The sequence below is a fragment of the Rhipicephalus sanguineus genome, chromosome 11 (genome assembly GCF_013339695.2).
Source record: "Rhipicephalus sanguineus isolate Rsan-2018 chromosome 11, BIME_Rsan_1.4, whole genome shotgun sequence".
Lineage (NCBI taxonomy): Eukaryota > Metazoa > Arthropoda > Arachnida > Ixodida > Ixodidae > Rhipicephalus > Rhipicephalus sanguineus.
Window position 1 is genome coordinate 32,897,886 of NC_051186.1, and position 20,840 is coordinate 32,918,725.

Here is a 20,840-nt window from a genome sequence, read left to right on the forward strand (position 1 = left end):
GAACGTCAAGTCAAGCCAAGCTGTTTTTTTTATTGTTCTAAAAATAAACATTTTTGATCATAAATGGGGCAAAAACGTTTACTAATAACGGACAAAATCTGATAGCGTTGTTAAAATCGCGTAATGCGATGAAGACGATACATTTTTACCGAACACGTGTAGCTAGCGGTTTCAGTCTGTGATTGCAAGCTCCGGGCAAAATTATCGAAGCTTATTTTTCAGCGATAAAGTGACGCGCGTTATCGGGAAAATTGTCAAAGAGGCTAAGTGGGGCCTAAACGCTTTCACAGCGCGCTTTATGTCTTGGGCGTCGGCGTGCACAGGCTGCGATACGCCAGCCAACATCTCATGCGTCGTTGCGCGATAAGCTCGAAGGAAATTGCTTAAATTCCGATCGATTACGCGTCCGCGTCCCAGCTTAGTTGCTGTCAGCGTAGAGGCCCGTAAAAAGGACGTCCAATCCCCATCAGACACGAGTTGTAACACCCAGCCGTCGCCTCGGAGCCCTGTTTTTCTTGTATTTTCGTCTCTGCTCCCCGGCCATCTAGCGTAGCCAAGCGAAAGCTGCCAGCAGACGTAAAAATCATGTAATTTTGGAGGTCCCCGCAAAGCGTCAACACACACCCCGAGCGGTCAAAATGCGGGCATTCCTATTAACTCTGGGTAGTGTAGTTCTAACTACCGCAGTTATCGGCAATGCGTACTACCAGAAGAAACAGTTCTATCCCTCCGTGGTCTATTTAACCAAGTCAAACCCCAGCATGGCGGTGAGTGTTGATCTACGTAAGCCTTTGCACGGTTTTTGTTTTCGCTTCTGTGGTTTGCCAAAAAGTCAACAGGTTGGCACGCGATCTAGGAAAAAAAGAAAAAATCTTGGGTCCGTCCTGCGTGTCAGGTCGCTCGAAGTGGCGCCTTGAGAACCGCGCGCGAGCGTCCACTGTTATTTACGCCAGCTGTTTTGTGCACAGTTGACTTGTTTATAGTTGTGTCTGTGACGCGGTATAGGTTCTCACTGGACGCAGGACCGCTCAGAAACGCGCAGAAAGTGTCGCAGATGTTTGACGGGGTGATATAGTGTTTTACGATGTTTCGCGATCGTTTTTAGAGGCCAGCGATCGTGTTGATCATCGTTGCTTTGCGGCCGTCAAGTAGGTGTGCAGAGAAGACAAATAGGTCAGCTGTTGACCGGTGCGGCGACGTCCGCGTAGGTTGCTTCTTAGTTTTGCTGGTCGAATGAAGAAAAAGTGCTGCACTGAAAACCTGTTGCTGCGTCGGGAAAGGAACCCAGCCCCTGCGACCAGTGTCGTCCCGTGGCAGCGAGAAATCTTCACCGTGATCGGTCGTTTAGTTGCGTGCACTAGTAAAAATTTTCGGTTTAGAGTTGCTTTGAAGGGAGTGTGTCGTACGAACTGTGGACGTGATCGTAGAGCGTCCGATTGCCTTGAACGAAACTCCCGTAAACTTCGCATAAATGCTCTCTGGCACACCTATCCGTTTGTTTGAAATGATATGGCGTTTCAAGGTTAATAAATAGTCAGTCTCGTAGCACTGTATTTCCAAAGATGACGTTAATTTCCAATACAGTTATTTAATTTGAAAATTTTGATTGTGTAGAATGCACGTGTCTTTCAGAGCAGCTGTAATGCATTGACAAGCTTAATGTGTGACGTCAGGTCAAATGTGTGACGTCAGCCGTCCTAAAGCTAGCCTTTCAATCATGTTATTTATACACAGACCTTCAATTTCTGTTAGCAGGCACCGTTGTACTGATGCTTTGCTTCCAGTGTGGTTATGTGTGCTGACCAACACATCCATGAAGCCAGCATCCCTCTATTAGCAGCCCTGCACAAAACATTTAGAGTAACTTTATATATATCTCGGCTATACTACAAAACCTTGGCGGTGCAGTAACTATATTTAACCAGCACAAGTGCAACACACATCAAACAGTGCTCCGAGAATATAAAACTGTGTTCACCATGGCTGGGTGTCGTTATTTGCAGTGACGGTTGTGTCATATTCATGATACCCTTGTGTGTTTGGGTGTTTTGGTGTTTCACGCCAGAGGCTGGCGCCGCATGTAGAGCAGACTGGGACACTAAACAAAAAAATGCACAAGCACACACACACCCTGTGATCAAATATAACTATGAAGTTTAAACACTCAAAGCAAGATACAAGCTACGAGCAGTGCTGTATGGTGAGGTACTGCAAATCGGCTCTGACCACCTGGTGTTATTTTAACGTTGGCCTAAATTGAACTACATGATTGCCTCTTGCATTCCACTCCTGCTGGAATGTGGCAGCTCGAAATTGAATCTTTGTCCTTGTTCTCAGCTGTACAACTTGATACATTGTTATCCATGCACTGTGCGCCTTTGCAGCCATCATAGTCATGGTAATTGTTAGTGTAGATCGGGAATACATAGCTGTTCGGGCAGTAGCAGCACACTTTTTGCTCATAACCTTGGCAGCATTAAGAAGGACATGCCTTCCAAGATCCTCACTACAGCTTCTGTAGTGGAACTCTTGTTTGAGTGAATTGGTCAGATGTGTTGCAAGAAAAAAAAAAGTAGATGGAAGAATTGCACTGTAACAGAAGCCCGTATTTCGTACTTTATAGCTGTTTTAAAAATCTTACATTTCTGCATTATCTCTCCTGTTCTGGCTAACTGGAACTGTAAAACAGCAACAAAATTCTCTTTGGTGTTTGATTAATACCTTGCGAAAATATTTAAAGGGACACTAAAGAGAAATGATGAATTGGTTTAGATTGATAAAGTGTGCTCGGAGAACTCTTGTTTATTTCACCACCATAGGTTTATTATTAGAGGAGAAAACCAAGTTCAAAGTTTCATTTTTAAATTTCGCGCCGAACTTTGTAATTCATGACATAAAAGGTTTCAAAGAGCATTTAACGTATTTTGGCGCCACTGGCTCGACGAAATTTCCACAAACTCGCTATGTCAAGTCTCTGGCCCCCTCAGAGGACAACGTACTTCGATTTAACTGATTAGGAACTACGTAGGTCCAAGCAGGCGCCGTCAAAAATATGTGATGTCACGGCAAATGGTGCGGGAATTCCAAGGTGGCGTCACCACCTGCATTTTTTTTTTGCGCGTTTTCTCGCTTATTAAGAGTCTTCTCGCAGCAAGCGTGGTGTTTTTGGTATCGTGGAAGACTACTTTACTAATGCGAGAAAAATTGTTTTGCTCTTTAGTGTCCCTTTAAAGTGGTCAGTCAATCATGGGTCATAATAAATGTTGCATAATGCATTCAGTTTTCTCACTTGACCTGATGGACGGTTGAAGTGCATAAAATGGTGTGCCACTGGCCTTGGAAGCCGTGCCAGATTACTCAGTCCCAGTGACGAAATTTTGTTTAGCAAAATTCTGCACGTTATTCTATTCGCTAGACGATTTTCTCACAAGTCTGTTTTTTTTTTCTTCAAAAACAGGATTTGGTCATCGTATTCAATATCCGAGGATGTTATTGCCATTGCACAACTCATTCCCGCACATGATCGACACTGTGAAGTTCAAAAGGGTCTCTTTGTGTGTGCTGTGGTGCATATATGTGTTGCGTGCTAATACATGCTGCAATCAACAATAGTTGCCAAAATGGGTCATTGCTAAAATCTTCAACATTGTTTTGGATTCATGAACATATTTTGAAGTAAAGGTTGTTTCTGAATGTATTGTTGAATACAACTTAAGAAGGCAGGACAGGCCCCACCAAGATGATCGAAGCACGGCATCCTATTGCCTTCGTGGCCAACGAAATAGTCCCGCTCATGCACTCAGAGATGTTCTCTGATGGTGGGGTCATCAACCATGCATCTTATGTCAGTCTAGAGCACGCACTCATTGGTGCTTGCCTGTGTGTATCCTGCCTTTGAGGTGAAAATGCTGCTGCTTTCTGAAGGTGTGCCCGACTATAGGCTGTTACTTCTTCAAATTACTTATCCCTGCTTGCTTCCTTTGCAGATAATTTACCTCCAAGCATTCGTGTTCGTAATCCTCATGGGAAAGTTAATGCGAAAAGTATTCTTCGGACAGCTGCGAGCGGCCGAAATGGAGGCGAGTGTTCAACCCCTCATTCTAAAGTTATCGCTCGAGCAGTGCTCGTGACTGAGGATGTTAACTGTTTCCTATTGCAGCACCTCATTGAGAGGTCGTGGTACGCCGTCACGGAGACGTGCCTGGCGTTCACCGTCTTCAGAGATGACTTCAGCCCCAAATTCGTGGCACTATTCACGCTCCTGCTCTTCCTTAAGTGTTTCCATTGGCTGGCAGAGGACAGAGTCGACTACGTAAGTCCGTCTCCGCCTCTTATCGAACTTATTACTGTCATTGCCACTTTCACGATATAAACTTGATGAAGAGTCCTGTATCTAAGCCCGAGGGATGCCTTCTTCTTCCAGATGGAGAGAAGTCCTGTCATATCCTATCTCTTCCATGTAAGGGTTATAGGTAAGTGCAAGATGAAAGATATCTGCATTGAAGCTTCTTGGTCAACTTGCATTGCTTTTTAATTAAGACTTGCCCGAGTCTGTGTGTTATTGTCTGCAATGATAAAGGTGGTGCTAGCTTGTACCTACAGCATTCTGTTTCTTTGTTCTTGTGACAGCCTTGCTCTTACTTCTGGGTTTCCTGGACTATGCATTTGTCGCCCACGCATACCACACTACCCTCACGAAAGGGGCGTCCGTGCAGGTCGTCTTTGGCTTTGAGGTAAGCTCAGGTTCTGTCTGCCATGCCCTGTTTAGAGCTATTTGCTGCATAGAGGCATTGGCTTCACGTAGAGCTGACTGTTTTGAAAAACGGCGCATAGTTGCATGCAAGAAGTTTTTGTCACTATTGTAAGGCATTTGAGAAACATTTGAGGAACATTGCAGACATTATTGTGTGCTGATGGCCAATGCAGCTGTTCTAGATTGCTGTCCACAATAAATTAACATGTTCTGCAATCGAAACCGACTTCCATGGGTTTACTCATAAAATGCAGGAAGGTGAAAGCAGTGGATGTGACAAAAGTTTGTATATGTGGGTTCTTTACACTCTTGCTGTGTCCATTCATATGCATTGCCAATGAAATGAGAGCACGTTGTGGGAACTGCTAGACAAATTCATGATAAAATGAAAGTACTACTTAGGAAACTGACGAACCCAGCCTTGAAAGACGTGTACACAAGAGGAGAAATTTTTATGAACACACACACTAGGACTAGCGACAGTTTAATGAGACGACTACTACTTGAAAAGAAAACCAAGACGCACACTCACCATACATGATACCGTAGAAGTGAGAGCGGTGGGCATGAGATCAACCAAGCACAACCAAAACGGCCATGGTCCTTAAGAAAGAGTAGCTGTTGTTTCATTCAACTGTTGTTAGTCCCAGCCTGTGTGTTCGTCCAAATTTCTCCTCCTGTGTACACGTCTTGCACGTAATTCAAGGCTGGTTTCGCCGATTTTCCAAACTATGTACCATCAGGCCCAGCGCCAGACTCTTCTACTGCTTGGTTCCCAAGTCGCCATTACTTCGATCGTCGTCAGGCTATCCACTAATGTGTTAAGTACACGTATGTTCGTTGAACTTTCTGTTATCTTAGCTCGCTAGACAAGCCAAACAGTTTTGAGTGATGAAGAATTGCTGTGAAGGCAATGTGACAAAAGACTTGCATCATTTTCCCCTCCAATTGCATCATCCACCATGTTTTGAATTACAGTAGACTCTCATTAAATGGAACCTGAAGGGACCAGGAAGGTATGTTCCATTTAACAGGAGCTCCATTTACTGAGAGATGAACAAGGGTGCAGAATACAAGTACGAAACCAATCTTGTCAGAAGCACTTGTTCCATTTAAGCGGCAGTTTCGTTTTAAGAGACTTCCGTTCACTGAGTCTACTGTACTTGCCTAGTTACAATACGTACAGTCTTGGCTTAATTTATGTGCTGTGGTGGTAGTGCCCTTATTTGTACTGTTTTCATGCATACGTGTCATTTATTGTTACATAATGATGCTCACATTTAAATGTTTTATGCGAGTACTTGCCTTTTGTTGTTATGCGCATGTTTATTTTTTTGTTTGTAAGCGTTAACAGCTTTTAGAGTGAGCCTTTGCACTATTTGTCTTTGAGACCTCCTCCTGTATAAAAATATGTAGGGAAGTGTGCACTTACATGGTACTTACAAAAATGTACTTGCACGGTGTGCAATGAATAACTTAATAACTTAATTGAATTGAAATGTGTATTTGATTAAAGGAAATTGGAATTTGGGAACTCCAAGGTATGGCTTTCTTTTAAAGTCACTTAGGCTGAATCATTACGGTTTTAGTCATTGCTTTATTAATTGATCAGCTGAGACTTGAAAGCTCTCTGGCCTCATAATTGTCCAGTTTGTTCATTCATGTTAATTACTTCTTATTAATCAGTTCTTATTTGTGTCTTTGTTGTGCACTTTTTTGTGGCAGTGACCGCGTGCCTGCTACTAGGTCAGTGCCCGAAAAAGCGCATATCCCAGATTGCAAGTATATGTATGTTCTGCTGCAAGCTTTTCACTTCCCGATGTGCTTTGCGGAGACCCTTTAACGTGTCGGAAATTTTTTGCTTCAGTACGCCATTCTTCTCAGCATAGTGGCCAATATCTATGTCAAGTACTTCCTGCATACGATGGACCTGCACAGTGAAAACCCTTGGGAAAACAAGGCTGTTTACCTGCTGTACACAGAGCTCATCATCAGTAAGTCACAGCTGGCTTGCATTGGTAAACTGAAGTGTGTCATTAGGTTTGACCATCCTCTGGCATAGTTGGACAGCAAAATTAGTGAATTTGTGCCCTGTGAGATGCACGCTTGGATTTCAAGACGCTTAAGTGAACGTCAGAGAGTTGGGCAGTCTGTTGTGGAAGGGATGCAAGCGATAATGTACCGAGCACTTGTTTCAAGTAAAGCTGATTGTCTATCACTTATTCGCATGAAATGTGTCACAGGTGCTAAAAGCAGATTATCAAAATTTGCCCTTTACATATTGAAGTGTGAAAATGTTTAATATGTTCATATAACTCTATACACCTGTTATCCTTGAAGTCTAAATTACATTCATTTTATTGATCTGTATGGTTGTTAAAAGGAAGGGTAAAATGTAGGTGGTCAACGTTTCGCTGGTTGTCCAGCCGTCTACTCGCAGCAGTACCGGATCAGGATATCTAAATGATTTCACGAGAATGACTGGTCATCATTGTGACCTTTGGGTCACGTTCACAGCTACAACCCGTTTCACAGTTTTAATGATAATGCTACTAGGGACAGGCACTGAGAGTATAAGCACAGAGAAAAAGTGCATCGGCTAGAACGTGGCAAAAATTGAGCCTGTTTTCCATGTTCCTGCAGGTTTCATCAAGGTGGTGCTGTATTTGACCTTCATGGCAATTATGATTAAGATCCACACATTCCCGCTCTTTGCGATCCGTCCCATGTACCTGAGCATGAGGTAAGAAGTTCAGGTGACGATGTTAAATCACTTACAGCTAAGCTATATAAAAGAAGTAACGAGCACGTTAAATGTCTCGTCAGTGGCTAGTTGAAAAATTGCTGTCAATTGTTACAGCTTATGCTGGGTTTGTATTACAATTGCTGTCCCAGGATTTGACTATATTGAGTTACTGACATTTTGTTACGAGTATAGAATTGCTATGCACGTAGCTTTTCTTTATGTTACAAGTAGCTGAACACATTTTGTAAAGAGCTATGTAGCCTCATTATTGTTCTAAATGCTTAGCCAATAATCGTATACATAAATGCATTCCACTTGAAAGTTATGCTCCATACTTAGGGAATCATCCTCTAAGCTTACTTGCGGACTAGCTTAATAATTGAGCAAGATTCCATGCCAGTATACTAATATTACTGTTTCCTTTACTACAAGCTGTAGACCTAGTAATAAGAAATGAAAGCCTTGAATTTGCATTCCTAAGCGCTTTGTGTGTGTGTACCCAGGGCTTTCAAGAAGGCCTTCAACGACGTCATTATGTCACGGCGAGCAATCCGGAACATGAACACTCTGTAAGTAGTCTCGTACATCTACGGTTCTCGTTAAGCATTCCCAGATTCTTCTTGCATGTGCACACTGTAACCACGTTAATTGTAACCATGTATATTTATTTTATGGACCACTTCCTAATTAAGCTGATGTAGCGATCGACAAAGGTAACCAATGCAAGATCATCCTCTCAAGGCCATTGTCTCGAGATAATTTTGTTTTTGCATTTAAATGTAGAAGATGATGGAGGCCATGGCCAATGAGCCTTTTAGTCTCCGTGCCCTTCCCTTGCAGTGAATTCACACCAGCTTGTCCAGTTTGCTCTTTGGTCTTGATTGTTCCTCGTCTCTGTCGTGGCGTGCAGTTATCCGGATGCAACGCCCGAAGAGCTTGCCTCGGCCGACAACGTGTGTATCATCTGCCGCGAGGAGATGGTGGGTGGTGGCAACAAGCGGCTGCCCTGCAGCCACATCTTCCACACGGCCTGCCTGCGTTCCTGGTTCCAGCGCCAGCAGACGTGCCCCACCTGTCGCATGGACGTGCTCAGGCAGCCGGCGGCCGCAGCCGCGGCGGCGGCTGCCAACCAAGGGGCGGCCCCGCCCCCGGCCGCCGGCCAGGCTGCTCCCCAGGCCCCGCCAAATGTGCCTGGTCAGGCCTTTCCACAGTGTAAGTCGTGCTTACCATGGTGTTTTAAACGGCACCCAAACCACCTCTGATATTTTTTTCAATGTTTCAAGTGAACACACTTATCGAGTTCAGAATGCCGTCACAACCAACAATGCCAAACACGGCATTGCTACAAGCCACGGGCGCACCGCAATATCGAAAGACAATCCCGTGTTCCTCTCCGGGTATTGCGGTTTCCCCAGCATTGCTTGTGATGTAAGTTAGGGCTTAACGTTGGGCTGGTAGGTACTGAGCACATGGTTACCAGGGTAAAAGGAGACAGGGATGAGAAGAGGGCTCGTGGTGTAAGCACCTGCATCTGGTCATGTCAGCATCCGCAAGAACTTGTTTGTTTGGAGTGTTGGCATCTCGAATTGGGTTGGTCGGTACACATTGCAATTTTAATGTTGAAACAGTGCTGGAACAAGAGAAAGATGAGAGGACGGAAGCACTACACCATGTGTGTTCTTTCTCAACATTGTCTTGTTCTAGAGCTGTTTTATTGCTCAAATTTTGCACCCAATATCTGCAAGCTCCCTGATCTTCCTCCTCGCACAGTGAGGAGGTGCACTCTGTGAGGAGGTGATACGAGCCAATGAATAGTGAAGGAAAGAGCGAAACAAGCGAGGGCTGTGCTTGGGTCTTCAAATGTGTGTAACTTGTGAGATCAGTTTGTTCTATAATTGAAAGTGCATGTGACAAGCGCATCGAGTCATAACAATAGGTACCAAGCTGTGCTCACAACCTCTGAGGATCGTAGATCGCATTGTCACAAGGACCCGCCGTGGTGACTTGGAGACTGTGATGTTGGGCTGCTAAGCACGAAGGTGCAGGTTCAATTCTTTGCTACAGTGGCCACATTTTCAGGCGGGCAAAATGTAAAAGCACCTGTGTACATAGATTTAGGTGCATGTTAAGGAACCGCTGATAGTCACAATTAATCTGGAGTCGCCCACTACGGCGTGCCTCATGATCATATTGTGGTTCTGGCATGCAAAACACCAGAATTTTTTTTTCTAATGCCCCTGCATTTTACTGCTTGCTTGCACTTTTATCTACTTCCTTCAAGTGAGTTGCTTGACAAACAAGAAATATGGCGTACGTTTAAAAGGAAACGAGCGCTTGTGGTAATGCTTCTGCTCTTACTTTGATGTTCACAAATCAAGTTTCCCACCTTGCAGTGCAGTTCATTGATAGCTTCGTCGTAATGCAGCAGTCAGTACCATTCACGTCTTAATCGTGGCGTTGCATGGCTGCCCCTTCTTCATGCAGGGCCTCCCGGGATGGCGGGTTTCCCACTTTTCCCACCATTTCAGCAGTTGCAGCAGCACTTCATACAGCACCAACAACAGCATCAGCAGCAGCAGCAACAGCAGCAGCAGCAACAGAGGGGTGCGCAAAATGCTGGTATGCATAATCTCTGTGGCCTTCCATTATCACACGCTAACGAAATTCACAGCTTGGCTCAAAGCACAAGGGGACGAAGGCAATGCAGCCAAATCTCGATACAACGAATCTCAAGGGACCGCTAAAAATCGTTCGTCACATTAAAAATTGTTGTAGTGAAAAAATTGAAAATTCGTGCTAAAAATCGTAAATGCAACCAAAGGAGTCGCCTACTTTGCTGGATACACATCCACGATTGCGTTGTTCTCTAATAATCCTGACGAATCAAGTACCGGCGATGGTGGGGGTGGTAGGGCTGCTGCACATTTATAATGGGGCATGTGCATAGAGAAATAAGCGGCTGTTCTGATGACGATGATGATAGTGGCATATATGGAGCTGGGCATTATTTACATCGCCGCAAGTAACTTTTTAAGTTCGCAGTTCGTTATTTTAAAGTGTTGTTGAGATACAAGGGTGATAAATCTCGATACATTATTCTGAAACATTCTGTAGTATTCTGAAATTTGTAGCAGTGAAATATTTTTACATTAAAACCAATGGACATTTGGAGGCGGATTTTTGAAATACAGTGGAACTTCGATGATACATCCTCTGGTTTCGCAATGACCCACATTTTACGACAAATTGGTTTGGTCCCGGCAAAACCCCCATAGAAATAATGTATTAAAAACCTTGGTTATATGAAGCAATTTTGCGCTAATCCCACATCTTCGACGACTTTCCGATTCCATCTGAGAGAAAGGATACCCTCTTTACTCGAATCGAACACCGACCAAATATTTGCGAGTGCAAAATAAGAACTTATGTTCCCCTAGGTTGTCGATTAGAAAAGTAGAGAGTTAGACATTATGCTTTCTTAGAATGGAAAATTAATTCTCCTGGCTTCGGTGATCCAGTTTTCCTGGCTTTTGAGATCGGCGTCTCTCATCATATCGTGGTTTTGGGACGTTAAACCCCAGATATTATTATTATGGCCTTTCAGATCGCTTCTGGATACGTCTCGATTACGTTCGTATCCTGGGTCGTTACCTAGACAAGCTCTATCCACACAGAGTAGCTTCAGCTGGCCGTAAAGCTCATCTTTGAGATCTGGATATTTTCACATTTTCGGTCCATGGAAACTTTTCCTGGTCGACATACAGCTGATTTCCTGCCTTTGTTTGCAGAACTTGCAGTCACAGGCCTTGAGCATGCGAAAGGACGCGTCGCAGCTGTTTTCACCGTGCAAAATAACTTTCGCTTGATGGGAATGTTCATAATAACAGCGGGACATCACCATTTGCACTTCACAAGGGAACAAACACGATGCGTACAGCTCAATCGCGCATGAAAGCCTCCCACACCATGGAGCAAAAAAAAAACCAGGAGGGAGCGTCACGTGACATTTCTGAAGCCCATCCAAAAACAAATGAAACAGGGGCATGCTGGGAAATGAGCACCCTCACGTGATAGGCAAGCGGTGAGAGGGGGGGAGCGGCGTCTGAAGAGGTTGGCTTGTGGACGCTATACGCGCGCGCTCGTCAATTTTTGTTTTTGTTCATGAGCCCACCAAAAAAGGAAATGAAACAGGAGCATCATGGGAAATGAGACACGAACGCGAGAAGCAAGCGGCTTCAGAGGAGGTTGGCTTGTGAACGCTAGGCGTGCTCCCTCCTATATTTTTTTCTTTTCTCCATGCTCCCACACAAACTCGTACTCCGTCGCCATTATGTGATGGCGATGACACTGTGTCTGACTCTTCTTACGGGAGGCTGTTGCTGATGCGGTTTCGGTTTCATTTTCACGCGCAGGCAATTTTTGGACACGATTTATCGGGAGAAAAAATGCTCATTGCATTCGATTTTTTCATGTTAAAGATGACGATTCACTCACACCTCCTTCAACTAACTAATGCTGCCATTAGCTGCCATTTTCAAAAATAATTTTATTCACCTTCCTTGGAGAAGCACAGGGTCGTGTCGTGTGCTTATTCAGGCGGTCTGTTCCCATTTTTTGGGCAAGGCTGATTGCCACTGCCTATATTCTTAGTTTTTCGATGATACGACGCCCGGATTATACGACAGTTTTGCGTGGTCCCCTCAAAGTCGTGTAATCGGGGTTCCACTTAATTCTTAATCTGAAAAAATCGTTAATCTGAGGTTCACTGTAACAGGATTTGACTGTAATAGCTGCAACATTAATGCACACACTGTCGTTTTACAGTAAGTAATTACCAGTGGCACGTAACATTGTGGCAGATTTGACAGCTTGGTTTTGAGTGCTGTAGAGCATTCTAGGCACTTGGCATTGAGCTGGGTAAAATCTAGCACTGGCGATGTGTTTACATACCTGGTTCAATCACTGCAGTGCACATAAAAGCTTATAGGTGCTCACACAGTTGCGTTCTTATTGCAGTTGAGGTTTGGTTGGGTTGCAGTGGTGTAACCGCACCAAACTCTATTGTTGGTGCTGCATCGGCTGCAGACATTTTGACCGAAGGTTTTGGCATATGTGCCCTGCCCAAATTCATTTTTCCAGAAGTGGCTGCACTTGCATGGTTTCTGTCTCTGGCCTTCGAGTCACCAGCTACACATTGTCGCATTGAAACTTGGAGTGCATCTGGAAGAAGTGTCATCACTGCAAAGTGAAGTGACGTTGAGCTCTCTATTCAGCCAGCCTGTCGACTGCGACTCAAGCTCACAATAGTGAATAAGGAAGTGCTTGCCTGTGCAAAATAAAATGAAGGTGCAGAGGTTGTGCTATTTGACAAGCTTGGAATTCACAATCGTGATGGCGGTTCATTATGAAGTGATTAGTGGCCATGCATAGATGTGAAGAGACTGCAGTTGCTGCAAAAGTGCGTAAAATATATATGTAGTATCTACTGCAACTGTGAAAATGGATAGAGGTGAACTGTCTGCACAGAAAACATGATAAAATTAGGTGTTAAAATAAAATGTTTTGAATGGCGATAGCACCAATGCCAAGCCATGTTGCCTTGAGCACAAGGGCCCAAAGGCATGTGCTGTACAAAATATTAAGGTTGTAGCATAGGCCTCTTAGAAGAGGTCATGCTAAGATTCTCTATGATGACATGCAAGTCTACATCATTTAGATAGGATGTAACCAATTTCATATCAAAGAGAGGTATGTTGGACAGAAGCAATGCCAGATGGGGGGGGGGGGGAATATATTGTGTATACGTCAATGGGAAGTGCTTTTTCCTTTGTAGCTCCACCACTCTACATTGCAATTAAACATGGAGCACGGTCAATGGCTCACCACACTTGGGACACACAGGGGGTTCATCATGGGTCAGTAGGAAGGAATGCGTGCCATTTCTACGGCCTATCCTAAGTTGACAAGTGTTACTTCAGTTCGTCTTACTTTTGTAGTTTGCAGCCGATTTCCCAAATGTGGTTTAGCTAAGTGAAGCTTATTAGGTACTGCGGCATCCCACGTTGACTGCCAATAGCTCCTAAGTCCTTTGTGCAAAAATGCATTCATGTCTTACTAGCTTGGAATTGACTCGCAAGGTGATCATAGCTGCCGTGGGCAGTTGTGCCTCGTAAAAGCCATTGACACTTCTACCAAGACTGTGTGCTTGCTGTGCAGCAGGTGCACCCAGTCCATCAGCCAGTACTTCTGATCAGCAGCAGCAGCAGCAGCAGCCGCAGCAGCAGCAACAGCAGCCAAGTGCAACGGAAGCCGGTGGCGCAGCGGGGGTGGCAGCCGGAACCGCTTTCTTCCTGCCTCCCTTCTTCCCGTTGCGTACGTATTCAACACTGGCTAGTGTGGGGCTCAAGTAGGCATCAATGCAAAGTGGGTACATTGTACTCACATTTGTGCATCTGCTTTCTCTTAAAGGGGCCCTGCAACACTTTTTCAGCATGGTCAGAAAGCGCTGCCAATTAGTAGTCGAGGCTCCCGAGAACACGCGAGCCAAGCATTATAGCGCAGCATGCAGCCTGGAATTTACAATTAATTCTCAGAGTCGGCTAGGAATCGTTCCCTCTTCTCTCGACAAATGATGCCATAAACCCAAATGACCTCGCCGTAAGCCCAAAGTACATGGCCATTGGCTGATTTCAGCATCGTGAGCTGCGCTTGGCCACCGTAGGATGCCGCCAATGTAGCCTTTGTGTGCAACTACAGTGTTGCCAAGCCATTTTCTTTTCGTGTTGTAGGATCAGTAGTTATGACTGCTAGCATGGTAGGCTTATTTTGGGTAGTATTGGCAAGTTTTAAATTTTTTTCTACATGACACATATGAGAAGTCCTTTAAAGCTGCCCTTTTCAAGGCAGACACAAAGCAATAGGATCAAAATTTAAAAGCACTTCTAAAAAGGTGGCGACATACCTTCAGCAAGGACAATGAATTAGCAGTGGGGTGAATCAGCACTGAGATGTTGGCAGTGTACTTTTCACTAAATTTCGCACGATTGCGCACTGCAGCAAAGCTATCTTGACGCTTTTCATAAACTGGGATCTTTTGCGCGAGTAGGGTGTGATTGGTGTTGAGGGAAGGAAGACACGGTCGAGGACAGCACGGCACTATTAGATTAGAGTCAAGTCAAACCTCAGCATAGTGAAGATTGGTATAAGGCCATAAATTTTGATTGTTTCATGTGAATATCAAAGTTATGAATGCATGCTGTGTTGAAATTACGTTATACTGAAGCTGCATCAAACACGAAAATGCCTTGTTTAATATCCAGTGTTCATAATGAATATATATTTGATGCGTGTAGTATCAGTAATTTGTTGCAATTCTGTTATATGGAGGTTGTGCTGTAACAAAGATAAATAGAATGTACTTCTGTATGAGATGCGACTGATTTTCAGCGATGCTCGACTGTAACCGTAGTTCACTGGGAAAGACGTTTATACTGCAGTGAACTTGCAGAGGTTGTACAGCAACATCTATTGCCACATATACGTTGCTTTGCATATGGGACTTTCATATCCTCTTGTCTATTGGGTGCAGTGCTGCCGCCACCACCTCCGGTTCCCCCCGAAGGTCTGGAGGCCCTGTCTGCTGAGGAGCTGAGCGCCATGGAGGGGCAGGAGCGTGAGCAGATAGCAGCACGCATCCGCGTCCTGCGCAACATCCAGACGCTGCTTGACGCGGCTGTGTTGCAGCTGCAGCAGTACAGCGCTGTAGTGGCCAGGTGAGTGAAGTCCACATGCAACTCCAGACTTTGTCACTTTGAATGTTTTACTCCATTCCGCGAACTCTGTGCAACAAAAGTTATCTGTCATATCGGCTAACCTGAAAAGAGAGCTTTAAGAAGTGCAGCTCTGTTGGTTGCCCCTAATTGCACATTGTCTGATGCCACCTGAACGAAACCATCGAGAAGGTGTTCCATTAGAGTGAGCCTTTCTACTCCACTCATCAGTGGCATGTTTCACTGTCTCATGTTATACTGATTGTGTCACACTAGCCCTGTAGATCCCTGCTGTACTTCACGTAGTTGACAAGGCTGTGTGCATGCAGTTCTTGCTAAAAGCATAAGAGCGTTGCTGGTCCTACATAGTACAGTGGCCGACCTATTTTCTGCACCTGGAGGGGACTGAAAAATGGTCTGAAAAATCGGAGCAGTCCGAAAAGGGTAAGGCATGAAAATCAAACTTATCTGGATTAGGGCAGCCTAAAAAAATCTCTAATAATATCCTGCTTCATGCTGCGCTTGCAGACAAGCAGATGTGGTTGTACTTGGGGTACAGTGACCTCAGCGCATTGGCAATCGCTACCACAGACTGTTGTAGTTGCACAGGAAGTAGCCGCGTGGCACCACATACGCAAAATTTGAAGTAGGACACAAGAAGATGCACACGTCTCTGTTGGTGGGATCTAATGATGCAGTCTGGGGTTCTTTCACGTGCACTGACAAAGTACAGTATGCGAGCCTCTAGCATTTCGCCTCCATCGAAACGCGACCACCGTGGCTGCAGTCTGCGTGTTTCGGGTCTGCGATCGAGCACCTTAACCCGTAAGTACAGAACACTGCATCACTGAGCCACCGCAACGGAAGAGAACTTGTGATGCACAAAACGTCTCAAAAACCTTCTTGACACACCACCAACACGACCAAGTGCGAAACAAAAGCCGGAAAAACAAACACGTGCACAAAAAAACCTACCCATGTAGTAATGATGATGATAAGGCTGACTGAAGAAGAAAAATTGTGTCCATTAGAGTGTTTTGTCAGCCAAGGAAGAGTGGGCATATCCTCTGAAACCGGAAGATTGTGCACGCCCTCGGTCTTGGAGGCTACACAACTGGCCACTGGAAGCCAAACTTGACCAAGCCAGTGGAAAATCGAACAAGGCGGCTTTCAAGATCAAGCAGTGGGTCTTGAAACCAGCAATTTAGTCCGACAAATCGAGCTTTAGGGCATAAATTAGTCCGAAAGATCGGTCGCAAGAATGTATTAGTGCTGTGGGAACCTTGACGGTGCATTTATGTAGTCTGAAATATCCATCAAGTCCGAATTTTTGGAGTCCAAAAAGTCCATTGGCGACTGTATATTAAAATTTTGCTTGATAGGAATAGCTTAACTACAGTGTTTGGATTTGTGCCACAATTCCTTATTTCTCGTTTTCATACGTTCTGGTATTATTATGCTCGCTGCACTGTTGTGCCAGGGCAGCAGCACTCTTGTGATGAGTCCTTGATGTGTTTGTGCAAAGTGGGGCCGTTGTTTTAGCTAATCTCACTACTTTTGATTGCAGGGAAACAACGTCTGGGCAGCAGTCAGCACAGCAGCAGCGGCCGTCGTCAAACACCAGTGCTGGCGCGCCTTCTGCGGCTTCCTCGGCACCAAGCTCTGTAGATCTGTCTGCATCAGGTATTGCTTGCTCTTATTTGCTCTAGAAAAGGTTTAAAGGGGCCCTGTAACCACTTCGCTTACTATTGGACTTTGTTGCCCTACAAATATTTAGAATCTGTCATGCATCAGTGGAGTTAATGTGTGAGGTTTGTGTCAACCACACTTAACTTACTGCTTGGGATGGGCGAATATTAAACTTTAGGTTCGAAGTGAATTCAATGTGAGTACAGTCAAACCTCGTTAATACGTACCCGCTTTAAACGTACTAACGGTTAAAACGTAGTTGCGACGAATCCCCGGCCGAGTCCCATAGAGCCCAATGCATTCGCTGACCGCTTAAGCCGTAGTGGTTCGCCCTATGCCTACCGGTTAGTGCGTACCTACGCGTACCGCGATAACTTTTTCTGCCATAAAATTTTGCTGCACCAGTGAAATTCTCGACGCCACAGTGTGGCGCCAAAGGTTTCCCGTCTTTTCGAGACATGCGGAGATCGGTCGATCACCGATTCCGACTTCCGCGCGATTGCGGCGACGCCTTTGCAGGTAAGCATCGGGAAAGAACGAAGGCGAAGCGGCGGCCACCGACAAACGCGCCAGCATGACTTAGCGCCGACAGCCTTATCACAATAAGTATCTTCAGCTATCTGCTCGGGCTCGCGTGCAGCGCAGCGCTACTTTAAGCATACTGCAAGGTTTTATTTGGCCACAACCTGAACGTGCTGGGCCGCCGATCGCTGCTACCTCGTGCGGGGCCGTGTTCAAGCGCGCACCGCTTTGTAGAAACGAAAGCAGATCGCTGTTACGGAGTTGAGCGCTGCGGGGCGCGTACGCCGTGAAATCTCGCTGCATTGACGCTATCACGCTAAACGCACGCGTACGGTACAGCAAGCATAGCGCTGTTGTAACCATACTGCACGCTTTTATTAGGCGACCACCCAACAAACCTCCGTCTGCTGCCAGGACCGCTACAGCGTCGCGGAGGAAGCACGACATCGCCGCGTAATCTGAACAAGCTACTCGCCGCATCTGTGCAAGGTCTGGAGCGAAGCGGGCACGAAGAACACTCCCGCGACTAATGCGCGCGTGCGGTATGGCAAGCGGCCCGGCAGTGACGGCGTGAGCCAAGTAGGCGACGCGCTGCACGCAACTACCCAGGAGACGATCGGCTCCACGCAGCCGTTCCGCGTGTCCGTTTTCGTTTAGTAGTAGATCGCGGCACAGACGCATACACATTTATCGCGGAATGCAGACACTGTCTGTTCTGTCGCTATGTCGGGCACTGAGTATCCCGGACCCTGTAATAGTTTCGAAATGCTCTTTGGCGTGGGCCGCGTGGCGGCTACCACGCGCTATCGGGCAGTCGTGCGAGAGTGCCAGGATCTTCTCTCCACTTTGGCAAAAAGAAAGAAAAGGCTTTGCAGTGAGTAGTTTAGGCAATATTTGCTGCGGCACTCTTTTTTTCTTTGCTGGCGGCGATGGCGTACGCCAGGAGAGGCAAATTTGTACTTGGTGGTTAATGCGTACTACTGTTTAGTGCGTAGTTATGCCGCGTTCCCGGCAGGTACGTATTAACGAGGTTTCACTGTAGTAACATGATCAGATAATTTCGAAACGAATACTTTGAATAGTATATATCATATATGATAAAGGAAAATGCGCATTTTTGTCATGACTTAACTAACTCGAACAATATTTTTAAGAATTGGAACTAGGCATGCGTGAATGTCACTTCTTTTGGTTCGAAGAGAAGCAGAAGAAACTTATTTGTAGCAAGACATGAATAGCAATAGGGTGCAAGTTAGAGAGATAAAATACGTTACGTTTTAATATTTGTTATACTTAATGCATATAATCCCTTATAACATGCCATTAAACTAAAAAAAAAACAGTTGATCGAAGCGCAGGTAAGACATGTACACTTAACAAGCTTGAAGTGTTGCTTCGTGGCAGTACGGATTTCTACTGGATAAGTGTTTTCACGGCAGAGCAGCCCCACGCCACAGTGAAACAACCTTTTCAGGGCGATTACCTGGGGTCAAATATGCGCCTATTTTTTAATTTCGAATACTACAAAATTTCAAATAATTCAAATTCGTGTCGAAGTGAACTTGAATACTATAACATTCTTTCGAATATTTGAAGTGCTCGAACATTTGCCCATGTCTACATACAAGGATTTAGAAAATGGAATTTGGGAGCCAAGAGAGTTGATGTTCTTTTTTTTTCACGCATTGCCGCAGGCTCGAAAGAGGGTGCGGCATCTGCAGCAGTGAGGCTGAGGCAATCCGACGACGACCCCAACGCAGAGGTGCGCCGGCGACGGCTCCAGCGGTTCTCCCAGGGCGCCATGCCCAACGGAGTTTCTAGTCCAGACACAGCGACCGAGTCGAACGGCACCAACGACGACAGCAGGCATCCTCACTAGAGGCATGCCGCCACCAATTAATTAAACACTTAGGACAGCAAGAGCAGCGACACACAGCAGCAACCTCCTTTTTCTCACCGACACAAGTCGTGGTCGTTTTTCTTCTTTTTTTCTTTTCTTGGCTCCCTTTCCTCTGCCATACGTCTCGACCCTGTCCACCACCAGGACAACCGGAAAGACGGTGCCGCACCGTTACGATGTCTCGCGTCGTCGTGGCAACGCTTCTGCTCTTTTCCGTGATCTTCTCGCCTCAGCACCGACCATGAGTTCCAGCTCCAAATTGGAAGACAATGTCCCGCTCTTTTTTTTTCCTTTTCGTGATGCCATTAGCGGAGGGAAAAGTGTTCACGGACGTGCCTCGCCTGTATATGTTGCCGGTTTCTTTCGGGGCGATTGTGAAAATGAAGGATTGTCCCAGCCCTCGTTTTGTTACTCGTTTGCACTTAATCTCTTGTCTTTCTTCCTTAAGTGACTCTACGCCAGCAGTGGTTTATTGATTTGCTTGGACTGCCACGGGCACCTACCTTCACCTCGACTCTTCCCCTCCCTGGGCCAGACTGCTGCGGTGCCTAGCAAGTGTGCTGGCAGCGGTGGTGTTCTTATTTATTGTACAGATTGTGTATAAAAAGCTTGACCAAGTAAAAAGGAATTCAGCCCAGGACTGTTAGACATTCCTTTTGAACGAAGAAGCCAGCCAATAAAGGCACTCCTGTGCTGCAGCACTTTGCAGAAATATGTGTCATCCGACTGACACCCTTACGGATGCAGTATTGAGCCTCTAGCAGCATTCATGGCTCACAAAAAGTGAGCTTTTCACTGCAGTGCTTCACTGAACTGTGAAACTTGCAAGTCGTACTCGCAAGAAAACAAAAAGGCTGTCTGGCTGAAAGGGCTGACAAGTTGAAGTCCTCTTTGCACACAGCACTACTTACCTACATGCTCTTGCACGTGAATTGCCACTACAGTTACACAAAGGATGTATACAACCAGGGTACAGATGCTGTGCGTGTTTCAGACATCTTTTGTGTTTGCTTCAGTGTTCATTGCACTGTTATCTAGCATGTGTTTGAATGACAGCCCTTTATATTCACAAAAGTCACACCCATAGGCATGCGTAGGGTTCCCCATCAAAAGGGGGGGGGGGGCAAAGTTTCACCGCAACCCCCCCCCCCACCACCACCACCACTGTCCAGGCCAAAAGACAACATGCTTCACAATGCATGAAAAAATGAAAATGATGCGATGATGTGTTTCTCACAATGGCCTGCCTTTGGTCCTTGGCTTTCCGGGAGTAAAGATGGTAAGTAGACAGCTCTTGGAACGCAACATCAGGGGCTTCTCACCCACCATTGTCATCAAAAACCTGCGTGGTCTTTAAAGGAACACTAAAGAGAAACAGTGAATCAGCCTAGATGGATAAATTGTGCTCTGAGAACTCTAATGTTGATTTCGCCATCATAGGTTTATCATTAGAGGAGAAAA

The 20,840-nt window shown here is 45.5% G+C and overlaps 1 protein-coding gene across 2 annotated transcripts; it reads left to right on the plus strand.

Annotated features, from left to right (window-relative positions):
* Positions 1–336: 336 nt before the first annotated feature.
* Positions 337–20,019, plus strand: LOC119373577 (E3 ubiquitin-protein ligase synoviolin B). 2 transcript variants are annotated; one of them, XM_037643639.2, is made up of 14 exons: positions 337–767; positions 3,987–4,079; positions 4,160–4,312; positions 4,424–4,472; positions 4,630–4,733; positions 6,621–6,747; positions 7,397–7,496; positions 8,003–8,068; positions 8,410–8,711; positions 9,984–10,118; positions 13,716–13,871; positions 15,088–15,271; positions 16,836–16,951; positions 19,174–20,019. In XM_037643639.2, the coding sequence occupies exons 1-14, from the start codon at positions 639–641 to the stop codon at positions 19,356–19,358; spliced, it is 1,899 nt and encodes a 632-aa protein (XP_037499567.1). In that variant the 5' UTR covers positions 337–638; the 3' UTR covers positions 19,359–20,019. The 2 variants fall into 2 exon arrangements, with proteins under 2 accessions (XP_037499567.1, XP_049266783.1); XM_049410826.1 differs by having other exon boundaries at positions 13,719–13,871.
* The last annotated feature ends 821 nt before the right edge of the window (positions 20,020–20,840 follow it).

Coding starts and splice junctions, on each gene's coding strand:
- LOC119373577 (XM_037643639.2), top strand. CDS start 639: ATGCGGGCATTCCTATTAACTCTGGGTAGTGTAGTTCTAACTACCGCA. Junction 7,497..8,002: donor CCCATGTACCTGAGCATGAG/GTAAGAAGTTCA, acceptor GTGTGTACCCAG/GGCTTTCAAGAAGGCCTTCA. Junction 8,712..9,983: donor TGGTCAGGCCTTTCCACAGT/GTAAGTCGTGCT, acceptor TTCTTCATGCAG/GGCCTCCCGGGATGGCGGGT.